Source organism: Anolis carolinensis, chromosome 4, assembly GCF_035594765.1.
Source record: "Anolis carolinensis isolate JA03-04 chromosome 4, rAnoCar3.1.pri, whole genome shotgun sequence".
NCBI lineage: Eukaryota > Metazoa > Chordata > Lepidosauria > Squamata > Dactyloidae > Anolis > Anolis carolinensis.
This window is the reverse complement of record NC_085844.1, coordinates 57,275,089-57,294,122: the sequence shown is the minus strand read 5'-3', so window position 1 is coordinate 57,294,122 and position 19,034 is coordinate 57,275,089. Positions and strand designations below refer to the sequence as shown.

At 35.5% G+C, this 19,034-nt stretch overlaps 1 protein-coding gene, 1 long non-coding RNA gene and 2 other non-coding genes across 4 annotated transcripts in view; 1 reads left to right on the top strand and 3 right to left on the bottom strand.

Annotated features, from left to right (window-relative positions):
* Positions 1-19,034, top strand: part of mib1 (MIB E3 ubiquitin protein ligase 1) — a 56,034-nt gene that overhangs the window by 16,368 nt on the left and 20,632 nt on the right. The window contains exons 8-12 of the mRNA XM_003219650.4: positions 1,870-2,014; positions 3,275-3,408; positions 6,695-6,802; positions 7,509-7,706; positions 8,909-9,060. Coding sequence (XP_003219698.1) covers positions 1,870-2,014; positions 3,275-3,408; positions 6,695-6,802; positions 7,509-7,706; positions 8,909-9,060 — 737 coding nt within the window. The remainder of the gene's footprint in view (positions 1-1,869; positions 2,015-3,274; positions 3,409-6,694; positions 6,803-7,508; positions 7,707-8,908; positions 9,061-19,034) is intronic.
* Positions 1,609-18,634, bottom strand: LOC134298897 (uncharacterized). The gene is made up of 2 exons (XR_010006015.1): positions 17,846-18,634; positions 1,609-3,030 (listed from the first exon to the last, which is right to left on the bottom strand). It is a non-coding gene; the product is annotated as an uncharacterized LOC134298897 (long non-coding RNA).
* mir133a-2 (microRNA mir-133a-2) lies at positions 12,542-12,638 on the bottom strand. The gene has a single exon (NR_129850.1). It is a non-coding gene; the product is annotated as a microRNA mir-133a-2 (primary transcript).
* Positions 16,311-16,406, bottom strand: mir1a-1 (microRNA mir-1a-1). The gene has a single exon (NR_129905.1). It is a non-coding gene; the product is annotated as a microRNA mir-1a-1 (primary transcript).

Genomic DNA, 19,034 nt, shown 5'->3' with positions numbered 1-19,034 from the left:
TTGAAATAAAAATACTAAAAATGCCTCAGATTAATATATGATTAAATTAGCTATAAAACTGCTTTGTAGTAAGAGGAAAAGCCAAAGAGAAGTTTTCTCATCTTGTTTGATGCATAGATAACTCGATACATTTCTGCTGTTTGAGCTGGGGATAGAAACTGAGTATTTTACTCTTGTATTGGTTTGTGAACCACTCACAAATTGCCTCTATGTTTATGTAAATAACATGTCATTATTAAAAGTTGTCATTCCTGTGACCTCATGTTAAAATGCTTTTCTAATGGTTTTGGTTTAGGAGATCCTAAAATAAAATTTTGTTTAATTTGTAAAGCTAGCAAACATTTTCCATTAATATGTGCTCTGAGAAGTTTGATGATCAAATGTTAGACTTGTTTCTTCATCACATCAGTTCATAGAGAACAATGAAAGCATTTCAGGACTATTGGTTTTGATGTTTTGTTGCTTATTTATTAGTTGAATGAAATACTGGAGAAGAATCGTATTGATATCTCTCAAAAATCAGTGAAAGCTTTTTATGTAAATACAAGACAGTGGGAGAAAAATGTATTTTTATCTTTGGGTGAGTGGGTGGGTTTTGAAATGTTTACTCATCTATTGCTATTATGGTAAAAGTGATAAATCTAGGTTTTTGAAAAATTAGAATTTCACTTTATTGTTGCAGTTTTACACAGACATTCTGCACATTTCCCAACCTTTTGTATTCAATATACTAAACCGATGTCTGGTTTTGATACCTACATGGTCATATTCTTTTTACTACTTATTTCTGTAGTGTCATCATTGTACATGAGTTTTTACAAATGAAAGGACAAAGCTATTACCTACCCTTGTGTCAGTAAGACATGACACAAAAGGAAAGCAGATGGCAGTGTGGGAGGACACTGTTCTAGTAGAGTTGGCCCTCCATCCACTAGGGTACAAGATCCCCACAAATATGGAAAACCTGTGAATATCTAAGCTCTCTCAAATCATATTTATCACACCCCCCCTCAAAAATGTTCCTGTACTGTGCGGTGGCTGGGCTCAACTCTGTGCATGTTGCCTCACTCACTAGGGTAAGAGGAAGGAAGTACATATGCAAGAGAATTCACATGCACACCCTCCTTTCTTGGTGGTTCTCCTCCATCTCATCCCCATCCCTCAAGCAAGTGTGCCAAGGAATCCACAAGCCCCCCCCCCCCGTCATGTTCCCCATCGCATACCCCCTTGCCTGCACAAATGAGTATGCACACATCACCCACCATCCTTGCATTTATCCCCCCTCAAGCATGAGGAACATAGATTCCCCCCTCCCCCTGTTGTGATCCCTTGCCTCATACACTTCCTTTCTCAAATGCCTGAGAGTGAGCATGAGGGAACACACAAAGGATCCGGTTTAGCCACCCCATCAGATTTGATAGCTGATTTAAGATTTATAAAAACTCATACAGTTCTGATTTTCTCAAAACATCCTAATGTCATTTGCACCAGAGAAATAAAGCTGTGGATAATTTATTAAAGGAAATGATCTGGGAATTGAATCAGAATCATTTATATACGTAATGTCTGAAACGATAAGAAAATAAACTGTATTTCCAAACAAATTCGTAATAGAACAGATCAAAACATTTATTATAAAGTTACACACAGTGCAGTTTTTTAGCTATTACCTTATTTTTAACTGTGAGCCGTTTTGAGTCTTCGTATGGAGACAAAAAACAGGATATAAATAAACATAATAAATAAATAAATTTCTTGACTGAACTGGAAAACCTGGCCAAACTAGAAAAAATGTATCAACATTAGTGCAGATAAGTGTACTTCTCCAGCTTTTCAAAATAAATCATATGTATTGGGATTTGTCTTTAGACTTTAGGTAAAGTTGGAAGGGTCCAGCAGATCTATTCAGACAGTGATTTAAAAGTAGAGGTTTGTGGAACTTCTTGGACATATAATCCAGCAGCTGTTTCAAAAGTAGCATCAGCAGGCTCTGCTATAAGCAATGCATCTGGTGGTAAGTTAGAATCTTAGTCTCTCTATGTGATTTGAAATGTTTAAAATGTCTTTAAGATAATAACATGCAATAAAAGTATCTTGTTAAACTTGCAGAAGCTTTTCCTTAATGCATAAAAACCCTCCTTTTTAAAATTCTGCTTTTTGAATTAATGGAAAGGTAGTTGCATACTTCATATGTTGAGAAATTTATTAGAAGAATAGTTGAATATGGATATTTCTAATTAATTTTTGGAAAGCTGCACATTTCAATTCTATTGTGTGTTTCTGCAAGCTGCTTCAAAAGGATAAAGAAAGATTGATAGTATGTAGTACAATTCTGTATATGTCAACCCATGTTGTCACTAAATATGGGGTTTTTTTGGATTTTTAGTCTGAGACTGATAAAAACTTCTGGAGAGTTTGAATATTATATAGTATACTCCAGATTTGCTGGGGTTGGGGCACAGAACCTCCACCAAAGTTGAAAAGCCTAAAGAAACCCACAACCCTATTTTGTTTTACCTTCTAGATTTCCACATCCTTGGGGTGTTGTTGAGAGGAAAACTTGCATTTTTTCCATTCGTAATTTTTTCTAGAAATTTTACCTCCCCTGATCAAGGTTTATGTTTGATATGTATTTGCGCTGAGAAGGAACATGGAGAAAATGGTGATGGGATAGGAACTCATTGAGTAACGACTGAAAAGACTGCAGTGTTTTGACATAGAGATTATCAGTATTTTCCCATGCTGTCAGATCTTGACCCTTGTTTTTTCAGTCTTCATCTACACTTCTCTTGTCTCCACTTCATGCCCCCTTGTCTTGTCCAACCAGTTTACTTCTTGTTATTGCTTCCAATAGACAACTCCCGCTTACAGTTGAAGTGTTATATATTCCTTATGTCACTTCTGACACATTCCTTTATTTTGACCTATTGCATTTGTCACAAATTTTCATGTTCTTCATCTTATCTCATTTTTATGTTTGTGCTCTTTCCACAAATTGGTGTAGTGGTGTACTTTTCTCATCTGCCTAAACTGTGAAATAGGAAAGTAAAGCAAAATAATCAATTGTATTGTGAGACTCCTCCACCACATCTCTTTTTGCATTTTGTTTCAACTGTAGGAAAGTATTACCACATTTCTGAATATAGTTATTACTCACACACTAATAGCAAATCACAAATGATTTTCAAAACCGTTTGAAATATTGATTTCTTCATTCAAGTGCAATAACATTGATGTACACAAGTTCTGATAGTATTTGTTTTGATAATCACAGAGAGATTGTCACAATTACTGAAGAAACTGTTTGAAACTCAAGAATCTGGGGATCTTAATGAAGAACTGGTTAAAGCAGCAGCTAATGGGGATGTAGCCAAAGTGGAAGACTTGCTTAAGAGACCAGATGTGGATGTGAGTATCTTATTTTCTAACTTCTAATGCCAAACAAATTTGAGAGCTTCCAGCATTACTCAAAAGAGTTTTTGAAGAATCAGGGCACATAATTGAGATATAAGAGAGATCAGTTTTTCACAGTTTTTCCTGCCAGAACTGTGGCAGTGAAAAGCAATGATGTGTTGTTTTTGTTGTTGTTTTGTAGGCGGAGTAAGTTGGGAAAGTGCATTCATTTTTTCATGTGTTTGTTTGAGCACTAGGGATTGTTGATGCTTGCCTTAGAAGAATACCAAGAATTGCTTATGCTGTATTTAACCCATCAAATAAGATTGATTCTGGTATAACAACCTAAGGATAAATGTAGATACAAATATATGTGTATACTGTATATGTGTGTGCATGTATATTTCATGTTAAAAAGTTGCACTAAATGGTGGGATACTATGAGGAAAATATTGTTTTGGAATATTGCATTGCACTGGAAATTTTTCCCTACATTTCTGGTGAGGGGATGGAAAGTTAATGACACTGAGTGGGAGAATCTGGCTGGTTTTGGTATTCTACAGTTCATTTCTGTTGTGTTGCTTATACACTATTTCCATCAGTTTGAGCATTACTGCTATTTGGCCAGTGGGCGAATATGACTTAGAATTGACATAATTAGTCCACTGTATAAGCATGTTTGTGGTGGAATCCCAGTTCATGCATGGAAAGGGAGAGTTAAGGGACTATAATATTTTATCAGTTTTAGTCCATTTGTCTTGCTCTGGATTATATCTTTCAGTACAAATTGTAATTAACATTTATATTAAAAATAATAGGATAGTGATCTACTCAGATCTGATCAGGTTCCCTTCAGGAAAATTTCTACTGCCAAATTTTAAAATTCTTCCCAGAATTTTAAAAGTAGCAATTCTGTTACTTTAGCATAGTTAGTAAATGAGTAAGACATTGAGATTTGAGAAAAGGAATCCTAATACATTTGTGGTAGAAAAATATTTGTAAAGTGTATAACAGATTATCAGTGCAATACAGGTATTTCTTATCCAAAATTCTTGGGACCAGAAGTGTTTGTGATTTCAGATTGGGTTTTTTGGGGGGGATTTTGGAATATCTATGTATGCATGTAAGTACATGAAGAGATATTTTGGAGATGGGACCCATCTATATATATATAATGGTAATGGAATCCCGGCGCCGAGCAAAACAACAAAACTAAACACCCCCCAACCTAGCAATTTAACCACACAATACAACATCCATGCCTTAAGGTTGAAACAACAAAAGATCACATCACGCACCTCCACACGGACAGAAAATCACACAAACCCACAACGCACCATCTACGCTTGCGCAAAGACGCCCTCCTCGGGCTTCCCGCCATGGCGCCCCATTCACTCACCCAATCCCTCTTACGCACACACCTCCCTCTCATCTCCCCTCCCAGCCTCCCACCCCACGTGTCTCACCTACAGCAGAACCTCTGCCCTCCTCCATGACCAGCATGTCAACCGCACTCTCCCTGCTCCTCCTGCCTCTCCTGACCACGAGAGCAACAATGGCGGCACCCACTTTCCCTCACTAATTGAAGAGAACCACGGATGCCGGGAGCCATGCTGGGGGGAAGGAGAAGCCTCATGGCCAGACCAGAACAATCCAGCTCGCCGGCTACAGGAAAGGCAGGCAATGGGAAAAAGCTGTCCCCTGGGTCCTACCGCCCACCCATCATCTGGATTATTCACTCTCACAACAGAAAGAAAGAGAAACAAACCTGCCCACCAGTCATTCTACACTACTCCACAAAGACACACAGAAGCACTACTCCACAAAGACTCACAGAAGCTCTACAAGATATACAATTATATACTGTATATATAATTATATATATACACACTTTATTTATTTATATTATTTATCTCCACTACACTCTCCCTTATCCAACCTTCTAGAATATCCAACCCATTTTAATACTCAATATTTTAAATATATGCTATAAACCATGACAATCAACACAATCTGACTCCTAATACTTTAACAAGCTTAAAATCAGAACACCAAATAAAAAACAACACCCTTAAAACAGGGCCATTCCAGACACTAAACAATCAGGGCCAGCTAACACCTCCCACGATCTGCCATGCAAGACACAATCCAAGCACTCCCAACAGATGGCCACCCAGCCTATCAATAATAATAACAACAACAACAATAATAATAAGAACAACATCATACAATCCTAAGGTTTGCAGAGACCCCTAAGAATCATCCAATACAACTTCCTTCTGCCATACAGGAGGACACAATCCAAACACTCCTCACAGATGGCCATCTAATATCTCCATAATCTCCACAATAAAAATAATAATAGAATCCTACAGTCACAGAGAAAGGAGAGATCCCTAAAGGCCATCCAGTCCAACCCCTTCCTGCCATGGAGAACACAATCCAAACATTCCCAACAGATGGCCATACAGCCTCTTGATAATAATGATAATAATAATAATAATAATAATAATAACCACAACAATATCACGGAATCCTAAGGTTTGCAGACACCCCTAAGGATCATCCAGTACAACCTCCTCCTACCATGCAAGACGACACAATACAACCACTCCTGAAAGATGGCCATCCACCCACTATATAATGATAATGATGATAATGAAGATAATGATTATGATGATAACAACAACAACAACAACAATAGAAGTATAGAATCCAATAGTTTGGAGACACCCCTAAGGACCATCCACCCCAACCCTTTCTACTATGCACCAGGACACAATCTAAGCATTCACAACACTTGGACAACATATAAGTACTATACAATACTACACAGGGACAAAGACCCCCTTTACTCTCACCACTTTCACAGTACACAAACAACCAAATACATACTAAATATAAAGACAACCATACAACAGACATTCAATACCACCACTAACTCAAATTTTTCACCAACACCACCAGACAATGCCACAGCAACGCGTGGCCGGGCACAGCTAGTGTCTAGATATTTTGTATGTATACATAGCCTGAAGGTAATATTATACATAATTATTTTAAATACCTTTGTGTATGAAAAAAAGTTTGTGTACCTTGAACAGTTAGATAGCAAATGTGTTGTTATCTCCGCCACCCATGTGGACACTTTTTGGAGTATTTTAGATTTCAAAATTCTGGGTAAGGGATACTCAGCCTATACTCAGTTTAATTGAATGTGTCCTTTAGAATTTTAGACAATGTAATTGTCAGTATACATGTATGTTTAAGCTTCCTTGACTTGATTAACCATGTATTTCAGGTGAATGGGCAGTGTGCTGGACACACAGCTATGCAAGCTGCTAGCCAGAATGGACATGTTGACATTTTGAAATTGCTCCTGAAACAGAATGTGGATGTAGAAGCAGAGGTATCTTAATGTTATTTTCTAAATTTAACACTAGTAGACGTAACTTATTGTGAATTCAGTAATGGTAAACTCAGTCACGTAAAGTGTGTAAATCATTTCTTTAAAATTTGTGGACAAGGACCATTTTTACATCTTCCTATTTATTTTTATTTTCATCAGTAATATTGTTTAATTAGAATATTGAACAATTGTATTCATCTGGTTCCTTATTTTTTGCTATCAGCGGTCTAATTGTCTTAAATGCAAACTTATTTTTTTATTTTCTCTGATTTCAGAATAATAAACCAATAAACTGATGTAATACATTTTGTTTCTGAAAATTAACAACAATTATTTGTAATGTCAAATACACAAAAAAGGGGACAAGTGATTTTGTTGGTTGTACTATTCGTAAAATATGGTTCAGTGCATTGGCTTCACATTTGAGCAAACTATTATGTATAATAGTAGTACACTACAACACCAAAAAACTGGTTGAAATCTTTAGGTACTGTATTACAAAAAAGGCACACACATTACTGTAGATAAATGTCAAATGAATTGTATTTGATTTCCATTTTCAATATCCTCATATATACTTATGAATATAGAAATACTAGAGTGATAATTACAAAAATAATGTCAGAATGTAAAGCATTCCAATTTGTTAAAACTGTTGCTTAGAATAAAAGTAATGTGCTTAATTCTAGTGAATGTTAATTTCTAGGACAAAGATGGAGACAGGGCTGTTCATCATGCAGCTTTTGGAGATGAAGGAGCTGTGATTGAGGTTTTGCACAGAGGCAGTGCAGATCTCAATGCTCGCAATAAACGTAGACAGACACCCCTCCATATTGCTGTTAATAAGGGTCATCTTCAGGTGGTAAAGACACTACTAGACTTCGGTTGCCATCCTAGCCTCCAGGTAATTCCTTTTTTTTGCCATTGAATGTATAAATGTGTTAAAATTACTTCATTAGACAATATCTTCAAAAATCCCCCAATCTGCATTGCCAGCAACTTTATCAATTGAGGTTTTATTGCTGAAGAATGTTTGGAAATGTGGTATATTTTAGTATGTGTATAACAGAAAAGTAACCAAATAAGGTCTGCCATTAAATTTACTATTTCTTTGTATGCCTTTAAGTAACCTGTCAAATATGTATATTTTAATTTATTCCATATTTCTTCCCACTCTTCCATCTTAATTGAATGTCCCACATTGGCTGCCCATTTGATCATACAATCTTTTACTTGTTCAGTTTCTGTTGCTCATTTTAGTCAACAGAAACAGACCATTTTAGTAGTACAGTATCTTCTAGATATTTGTTATAACCTTTTCTGTCAAGATTATCCCATATGGATTCTTTTCTCATCCTATTTTCTTGCCTTTGTGGATTTTTTTTCAATTTTTGGTACTGGAACCAGGAAATGCTTTTGTGTGTTTTATTGATTTTTTTCTTAAGTTTTTATTGTGTAATTTCCATATTGTTTTTCGAAAATTCCCTTATATGTAGGCCGTTTTTCCCAGCTTAATTCTCTTCTTTGTATTGCTTCCAAGGGTGAGATCCATAGTAGAGTTTTCAAATAGAACCTAGATTTATATTTTTCTCAAACTTTAATTAGGGCCAATCTTATGAAATGGTTTCGAAAGTTAAAATCTTGGTTTTAATTAGTTTTGTCCAAAACACTCATTTGCTTTATCCCACACTTTCAGTTTCAAAATCTTGACTTTTCTCCACTGTGTTAACCAGTAATTTTGCAAATTGTAAATGGGTTACATCAAAGAGAGAGTGTATCTGTTTTAGTTTTAATGCGATTTTCCTGCTGCTTGCCAGGGGGTTGGACTGGATGGCCCACGAGGTCTCTTCCAACTCTATGATTCTATGATCCATCAGGCACTTTCTTTGAAGACATGGTAGTTCAGTATTTCAAGTATACATTACCGTATTCTGTTTAAAGTCAGCTTTTTCCTTGCATTGATTGAATGAAACATATGCTTTAAGTTTTATAATAATCGTTACCCAAGAGTGTATATTTAAACTGATTGAAGAAACTTAGTCTTAAAAACACAGATTGTTTTTCTGAGAATAAGTTTTTAAAAGAATTAATTAATGCTTTTTTCAGGACTCTGAGGGTGATACACCTCTTCATGATGCAATAAGCAAAAAGCGTGATGACATCTTGGCAGTACTTCTAGAAGCTGGAGCAGACGTTACTATTACAAACAACAATGGATTTAATGCTCTACACCATGCAGCCCTGAGAGGAAACCCAAGGTATTGTACACATTTCTTCTTCCTGGGATTTGGTAAACAAAGTAGCTACTAGGAAAAAAAAAAACAATTATGGAGAAGACAATTCAAATATTGCAGCTTTTTCTGTTCCTCTGTGTGTGTTTATTCTGTTCTAATGTACTCCAATGCTACTTTTTTTTTTTTGGTATGATGTTGATTGGCCAGAGCACTTACCAGTGTCCCTAGCTTATCATTTTTCTAGTGCTAACGTGAAATATTCATATTTCATATAGGCATTTTTGCATTACTAGCGCAGAAAGTCAGCTGTGTATAAATAGTTCTGCTACGTAATAATAATAATAATAATAATAATAATAATAATAATAATCAAAACCGCACTACAAACTAGAGCTGACAGCTGGCACAACAAAACATTGCATGGAAAGTTCCTTGAAAAAATTGAAGGAAAAGCTGACAAGGAGAAGATCTGGCTATGGCTCACGAATGGGACCCTGAAGAAGGAGACAGAAGGCCTGATCCTTGCAGCCCAGGAGCAAGCCATCAGAACAAATGCAATTATGGCCAAGATCGAAAAATCAGCTGATGACCCAAAATGCAGACTGTGCAAGGAAACCGACGAAACCATTGATCACATCCTCAGCTGCTGTAAGAAAATCACACAGACAGACTACAAACAGAGGCACAATTATGTGGCCCAAATGATTCATTGGAACTTATGCCTCAAGTACCACCTCCCAGCAGTAAAGAACTGGTGGGATCACAAGCCTACAAAAGTATTGGAAAATGAGCACCCAAAGATACTGTGGGACTTCTGAATCCAGACTGACAAAGTTCTGGAACACAACACACCAGACATAACAGTTGTGGAAAAGAAAAAGGTTTGGATCATTGATGTTGCCATCCCAGGTGACAGTCGCGTTGCCGAACAACAACAGGAAAAACTCAGCCGCTATCAGAACCTCAAGATTGAACTTCAAAGACTCTGGCAGAAACCAGTGCAGGTGGTCCCAGTGGTGATGGGCACATTGGGTGCCGTGCCAAAAGATCTCAGCCGGCATTCGGAAACAATAGGCATTGACAAAATTACGATCTGCCAACTGCAAAAGGCCACCCTACTGGGATCTGCGCGCATCATCCGAAAATATATTACACAGTCCTAGACACTTGGGAAGTGTTCGACTTGTGATTTTGTGATACGAAATCCAGCATATCTATCTTGTTTGCTGTGTCATACAATAAATAATACTTTATTTCAAGACTGCCCTCTCTCCCCAGAGGGACTCAGTTGTAGAGTTAGGGCTGAGACTGAATCATACTGAATTTAGAGTATTGCTAAGAATGTCTCATTTATAGTTCTTTGGTAGACAGACAGAACGTCTTCACCTCAAATAGATATACTGTTACCTCTGGAGCAGAACAATCTGCGGAAGATGGATTTGAAGTCTGGCCATAATAGGGGAGAGTCAGTTTAAACATGTCAGCCAGTGAATAAAGAAATCAGTTATTATGTGATGTGATACTGAATTGACAAACTCGGCTGATGAATTGTAAATCGTGCTTTCAACTGTGTTTGGATACCAGAGTTTGTCTGTGGTTTTGTTGGTCCTCGGAATTATAAAAAAAACAAAGAAACAACCCGACGCTTTTGTTTGTTGTGTGTTTTTAAGTTATTTTTGATTTATGGTGACCCTGAGGTGAATCTTACTTATTTATTTATTTGCCCCATTTGTACCTCACTTTTCTCACCTCAGAGGTGACTCAAGGTGGCTTATATAGGCACTTGTTCAATGCCTTCAGATACATATATCGGACATACATTGAAAAATATAACAAAAATTAAAAATCATACAGTACCATTAAAAACCTGATAATTAATTAAAATTAATTAAAATCATGGGGTCTTCTTGGCAACCTTTGTTCAGAGAAAGTTGCCTTTGCCTTGCCTTGAGTGTGACTTGCTCAAGGTTATTCAAGGGATTGAGCAAGGATTCGAACTCTGTTCATTGGAGCCATAAGCCAATGCTCAGACCACTGCACATACTACAACATTCATTTACCCATTTATTAAATATATTTAGATCTACTCCCATCAGTAGATGTCAGTAAATAAAAATAGTATAACAAACAAGAACCCAATAAAAACAGTGGTAATAAATGGTCAGTAAAAGCTAAAAACTTGTGTAAAGAGCCAGGTCTTAATTAGGCACCAAAACTCAAGTATTCTTCATCTTTCTGGCAAGATCACACATTAACCCCTGAACTGTTTAATAATTCTTAACTCCCCCAAACCTTTCTCAGCTCTTTTCCCTACCTGACTGTCCTCTCTGTTACAGTTTTTACCTTTCTCTAAGCCTCCCATCTATCTGAAATCCTTTCCTGGTCTCTATGCCATAAACTCATTACTTTGGTTTATATTTTCTCACATCTTCACGGGAGCAATTGCATTGAGTGGTGATTAATATCTAAGGATTCTATGCAATACTATTGATTTGCAATGAATTCCTTCTCATCAGACTGCCAGGTGTACTTTAGATGGTTGAGGAATCCTCTGAAACAGATTAAGGGTTGCATGAGAAGCATGTGCTAATAATGGAGGTGCAAACGGCTGGTGGAGCCCAATATGTGTGAAGGTGTTTTTTTTTTTTTTACACAGTTACCATAAATAAGTGGTAACATCATGGTGGCCTAATACCCATCTGATCTCGGAGGCTACGTAGGGTCCTAGTTACTACTTGGATGGGAGACTACCAGTGAATACTAAGTGCTGTAGGCTATATTTCAGAGGAAAGAATTAGAAAAACCTCTGAGTATTCCTTACCTAAGTAAACCCTAAGAGATTCATGGGGTTGCCACAGGTTTATAGGCAGATTGAAGAGATGTTTGCCCACAAAAATTATTATAGTGATCCTACCAAAGTAACACTATCAGCTTAACCTAATTCAGTGTAGTATTTTTTTGCTGCTGGATGTTCTTTACAGTGATCTTCTGAAGAACTATCCCATTTTGAACATTTATTTAACGTCAATGAATACTTTGTCAAATAATCTCACATTTGTGGTGATGAAAACAGTTTTGAGTTTAATACCTTCTTTGGTCAAAAAAGGTTTTTGTGAGTGCATGGTATTTTTTAATCTTAATTTGAGACAAGAAAAACATTGAAATAGCAGGCTCAAACAGTATTTTAAAATACTTTGACTTTATTTCATGAAAACTTTGATAACTCCTTAAGCAAAAAAACCCAAACATGTTCAAGAAAGTGATAGAAAATTAAAATAACCATTCTTTTCAAGGTTATATTTGATGTACAACAGTGGGAGAGATTGAACAAATTTTAATATATAGCTTTTGTTTAGAAGTAAAATAACCACTCCTGGCTTGCTCACAATAGGTGTTCATTTTTTAAGTTTGTTCATAGTTATGTTCACCGGTTTTAAGGTGCAGAGGGACTCCTTGGTCTTTTTTTTAAAACAAATCTTGCTGATGAAAGTATTTGTCCAGTAGTGATCAATACATAGCTACAGCTGGTTGAAGGGGACCAAATCCATTTAACAGGTGATTTGGTTCCATTTTACCAGCTTTAGCAAAGCATCGACATTAAGGAAGCGTAGAGCTGCATACAAATGGTATCACTAATAGTTTATTATATAAATAGATATTCGTTTACAAATTTTAATTTGTATTCCGACTTGAGTTTTGAGGAAAGGAAATAGTGTAAATAAAATTGTTAGTCATCACTTCTTACAAAATACAGTTTTGAATTTGAAATGATTTCTCATAATAACTTAGATATCACAGAGAATAGAATTTTAAATATTGTCATACAGCAAACACATAAGATACAATATTTATTTATCCTTCACTGATCTATTTTTATTCATAGATTTTAGTGATAAATTAATGTAACAATGTACAATTAAGCTCCTTCCTTGACTGTTGAGTTTTACAATTGTAATCCTTTGTTTCGGCTGAACAATGTATTTATCACTCAGTGGGAACAGATTAGTGCAGCAAGATATATATTTTAAACAGCTGTTGCTCCTAATTATAATTCCTGCTAATAGAAAGATAATTAGGAAAGGTGGAGGAGCAAGGTTTGGCGTTTTTTTTTAAAGCTTACATTTGTAATTCTTTCCTAGTTTACAGGTATATGTATAGCTTTTTGTGTTCTAATGTTTGTGTTTTCTATATAAAATATGCTGCAGTGTACATTTTATATGCAATTGTTTTACATTTTATGACAGTATATCAAATAGCTTGTAAAATCAGATACGGTGTGCATTTTGATTAATAAATGATTAGCTCAAAATGACAGTAGATGTCATAAAACAGTATTTCAGTGTTGAGTCAAGTAAGAGGGGAGCAGTATTAATTTAGGCTATATATTAATAATGCATACATTAAATTTGTACTCTTTGTTGCAAATTCTACTGCTAGTGATGATAAGATTTCTATAAGTATACTTTTATCATTTGTTTTTATTAGATACTGTGTGTGGCTTGTACTTGAGCACTTAAGGCAGCTATAAAACTGGTGTCTATTTTTATCAGTTATATGGAAACTGTTGTACTGGTACAGCTGCTCAGACGTTCTCTTGGATGGCATTGGTTTTATGTACTGGCCATATCAGGGCAAAAAGTGACTGTGGAAAGACCATGGTAGCATTTGATAATGTCAGCATCTGTTATCCTTGTCAGTCAGATGGTTGAGATGTTTGAGTTACAACTCTGTCAGCAGATGTCCAGAATTCAGTTTGTACTTAGCCAGAATTCAACAGCTGACCTCAGTAGCAGAGGTGATATTTTAGTGTCGCTGACAAGGTTCTGAGCATATGAATTCTGACTCACTTTATGCAATATTCAGGTTTTTTATTTAAAAAATTGCAGCCTTTAAAATTAGTCATTTTTTAATTATATGTTTTTGGTCAGTATGTACTGTTTCATAGAAATAACTGTATTTCTAATACTACTTGTGAATTGTCAGTCTTCATAAATCTCCTCATTGTGGATCAAAATTAATTTTAGACACAATCTTCTGGTGTTTCTCAAAGGTTCAATATAGTGTACTTTCAAGATAAAATTGACAAGTACATTTTTTGAGTTTTTGCCTGCTTAGAAATTTTATCTGAAATTTAAAAAGTAATATTTAACATAGATCCATTTAATCCATATCAGATAATTGCCATAATTGACAATGTGTCTTTATTTTAGAATATATTTAAGTCTTGAAATATCCCATCTATATTTTGAGTGTTCGCTTAATGTTTCAGGTTGGTATTTCAATTTTTCGCATTACTTTTGCATTTAACAATTAATATGATTTATTTGGAAGGAGGCAGCAGAAGAAAACATTTCACATTAACTGAATCCGAACTTAAGAAATAAAGTGCTGTACATGATTCAATACGACCCAGAACCCATTCTGCCATAAATTACTAATTCACCTACCTACTTTGAATTTTCAGTTAGTAATCACTTGAAAACTTTTTCACATACTGGTATCATCTATATCGGTGGTTCTCAACATGCAGTTCCCAGATGTTTTGGCCTAAACTCCCAGAAATCCCAGCCAGTTTACCAGCTATTAGGATTTCTGGGAGTTGAAGGCAAAAAACATCTGGGGACCCCAGGTTGAGAACAACTGATCTATATGGTTAGCAGTATTTCATGGATGAATAAAAATCATGTTTATAACTGTTTTAAAATTATATATTCTCTATTTTAAAGAATATATAAATACATTTTTTCTTAAATAATAGTTAGATTAATCCCACTTTCTGAAGCAAGTCTGGTGGTGGTCAGGTTGGCAAGCTGGCCTTCCAGCTTGTGCAGTGATTGTTCTAGCATTTATCTGGCTCCATCATTACAAAAAATACTTCAAGTTCTTTAGCAGTGTGTGGCTATTGGGCTTAGAGAGTGCTTGTACATGGGAATATTGTAATGACATTTCCTATACAGGCAGTCCATATGTTACAAATGACTCATAGTTATAAATGGGGGTGAGGCAACAGGAAGTGAGAAAAATCTACCCCTAGGAAGGGAAATTCACTCCTGGAAGACTTGTCATGGGGAGAAGGCGTCTCCACTGAAGCTTTATCACTAATTCTTGTTTCTACAACAAGCCAAATTTTTTCAGAATCTAATTGTCACAGGGACTGAAAGTGAGGTGAAACTTTCTGAACAGGCGCACAGACAGCAAAAGAAACAATACAGTGGTTTAAACCCTTCCTATATTATCCAACGCGTACACACACACACACATATATCATGTTCGTAACTTTCAGCAAAAATGTACTGGTTGCAAAGGTGAAACTTTCTAAATAATACTCTGGTTATAAATTAACATGCTTTACTGTTCATATCTGCATCGTTGTTGAGGAATATGTGATATGTCAATGGAAAATTTATTTAACTGCCATTTGTTTATGTTGCTTTGAATCATATTAGATCAATCCAGCACACAGCAAATACCATCACCTTATTTCATTTTAGCAAGTGAAATGATTGAATATTGTTTTAGATTTTCTCCTGGACTAAGCCAGTTGATATGTTGACATATTTGCCCAACTGGATAAATTAAAGACACTATTTGTTTTGCTTCAGTGTATGCATATATAGATTTTATGCATAGGCATATCTTAAAAACACAAAAGTGGGCTACAGAAAGCAAGAATAATGAGTGGACCACATGCACGAGATTCAGAGTGCATGAGTAAAATTCACATTACGTCATGAATAGATACTGGGCAAGTGCAGGACGAGTGCCATTTGAGAAACTGCTAATCACAGCAAGGGTTGCCAGTAAGTGGATAAATGCTTACAAGATTTCTGACTTCAAAGGTAAAGGGAGATTAGGCAGGTAGAAGTTCAATTTTGCTAGTATGTTGAATTTATCACACATTGAATGTTAAATATTTAAAATGAATCCTTTTTAGAGTACACAAAATTTGGCGACCAGGAATTTTTTTTAATTTTAAAGGGAAATTATGTAGTAGCTATAATCATTTGGCAAATAAATTTACTATTGTTGCTTTAATCTTCTTAGAATTTGACCTGAAATAATGTGTACATGTATTGTATTAGTAACAGTAGTACAAATATTGTACTGCCCAAGAATAGCGTAGTCAGCAAATTTTAAACATGCTACTATCTCACAATTGTAAAACAAAAAACAAATGTGCAGTTTCATACTATTACTTGTACATGTTAATTTACATGTTAAAAGATCAGCATTTTTTTTCATCAGGAGTTTAATTCAGCTTTCTTTTCCTGGTAGTTTGTACCTATCAAAAATACATACTTCTTTACATTCCATAACATTGTATCTTCATATGGGTACATAAAGAAGTATGTGCTCTCAACAGGTTTAATAGCTGCTGTTTGCTGAACAAAGCTGAAAATCGTTTTCCTCTAAGATGCAAAATATTTTTCCCAGTTAGTTACAACAGCAGATTTGAGTAAATAAGTCCTGTTATTGGTGATGCTAAATTCCACAATGTCATTTATCTGCATAGTAGTTAAAACCTATTAAAATCATTATTTTTTCATGAAGATTTCAAGTAGTTATCCACAATTCTGTTGTTTCTTACTATTTCTTAACGTATAAAGAACAATATGATTTCACGGAAATACAAATGCTATCATGAAATTGTACATTATACTTCACCTTGTGCTTCTGTTGCCATTTGTCTTCATCAGTACTTTATTATACTATTCTTAATCTTCCCAGTTCCAGGACTTTGCTGTAGTTTTTATTATGCCCTTTAAAATCTTTTTACTGGGTATGTGTTGATTAAAAGGCTGACACACTTCAAATGGAGAAAAACCCTTATAATGCAAAGATTTGGCGTTTAATTCATTCCATTTCTCACAATTTATACTGATTCTCACTTCAGTAATAGTTAACTTTGTGAAATAATTCATTTGTTTCATAACAGTATTATTTGTAGACTTGCCATACTATTTTAGATATATTACGATTTTTGACAGTCTAATCAGTTCTCTCTCTGGCTGCTGAATCCATTAGCAGGGCAACAAAAGCATAATATGAGTTTGGAAGAAACAATTCAATTTTGTAGGATTAGTTTCCTTTTAAAAAATTGAATGATGTAGATTATAGTTTGCCAAGATTTCTACTTGTGTTTTCAAAATCAGTTGGTAATCCAGACAAGGAAATAGGTTTACACTTGATTAAAAGTTAAGAAAAAAACTCAAGTGTAACAAGGGTCTTGAGAGAAGATGAAAACCATAAATGTCCTATTTCTGCAGCCCATGACAAAAAGGTAGTGCAGCTGGTGGAGAGCAAATCAGAGCCTACCAAGTAGCTAAGTACAGTACTACAAGGAGAAACAGCAATGCAGCATACGAATTACAAGTTGCTTGTTTCAGACAAACTAGATTGCAAGCAAAATAAAATACCTTTTAATAATTTCTCTTCATAACATTACATTATAGTTACACAATGCATTTCAATCTGTTAATGGAATTTTTGCAAAATGTTAGCTAGATGCGATCCAAAAGGAAGAAGAAGGCAGTGCATTCCTTAATACTTTTAGAAATGCTTAAACATCAATAAATACAATGTGAAAAATACAAATAAAATAAGATAATTAGCTATGTTATTCTGTTAAGAAGGATTTTTCCAAATCTGCTATTTGCATTAGAAAAGCTTGATACTTAAGAACACTGGTTATAGATTTTACTTGTACTAGAGATTACTGTACTGTAACAAAAATACAATCTAGTCGATGATACATGCAATGGAAATCTTTTGAACATGTGGAATAATTTAGGACTTTTAGCTGTATTACCTGTAAGCTTATCATGCAGCATTTGTGGTTGGAAGAAAGGTAATGACCTAGAGAGAGACATCAGCAGCAGCCATCTCTTCTTGGGTGTTCACTCTATTCGCTGATTCAGCTCTTCATTATGGAGGAGGGGGAGCAGTGGGAAGAGGGGGGGGTGGAACTGAACATATATTTCACTTTCTAAAATACTTATAGCCCAAGCATATTGGATTGTGTTAATAAGTCTTTGCTACTTTTTATCCAGATATTAAGGTGCAGATGTGAGAAAGTTTTTTGTACCTGCAAAGGCAAAGTATCCAGGATGGCTGCTAGGAAACCAAAAGAAGGATAAACTCAGTTTTGCCTTTCTCTTAAAGATGACCTTTTAAAAAGTTCACAAGACCTTCGAGATTCAGCATGCTTCCCCCCTTCTTCCCCCACCCTCCATCCCGCGAGTATTGCTTCTTTCTCCTTCGAAGTTGTATTTTCTTCGTGTTTCCAGACATCCATTGTCTGTCTTCTCTCTTCAGAGGTCAAACTGTTGTTCATGTCAGGGCTCATAGATGCATATTCCTTCTGTTGGATCCATTTGCCACTCAGAACACAAGCAAAACGGTTTCAGCTTTATAGACTGCTAAGCAGTTGGGAGCTCCACTCCCAGGCTCTCTCTTGCCTCTCTCTTTCTCTTCCCTGACCATATTTAGTCAACCATTGCAAAAAATAGTCTCTCGGTTCTTAGTTGCTGTTCAAGTGCAGAGGGTGGCTCTATCTTTCTCTCTGCATATTGATTGCTAATCCTGCAGTCCCAAAAGTGTTCACCTATTTGCACTGGTTTGTTTTTAGCAGTCAAATAAAGTGAAGACTTGTGTTTCTACTTTCCTAACCCCCCACCCCCTCCTAAAATTCAGGAGACTGGTGAAATCTCAGATACTGCAAATATCTGTCATTGTGCTTGGAGACACTAAAGATCAAAGTGAGGAGAATATAGTAAGGGGAAATTGAAGATAAACAACATCTAAAATCACTTCAGTTAGACATTTTGGTTTTAAAAATACTAAAAATAGTTATAGACTGCAGTGGGGAATCACAGGTAATTCTGTTTAGTAATCAGAACGAAAAAAAACCTATATTCATCATTTTATATCAGACCCTTCTGCAACTGAAAGACAGTACTCTGTTTATTTTTTACTAATTTTTCTGTGTATGTTATAGA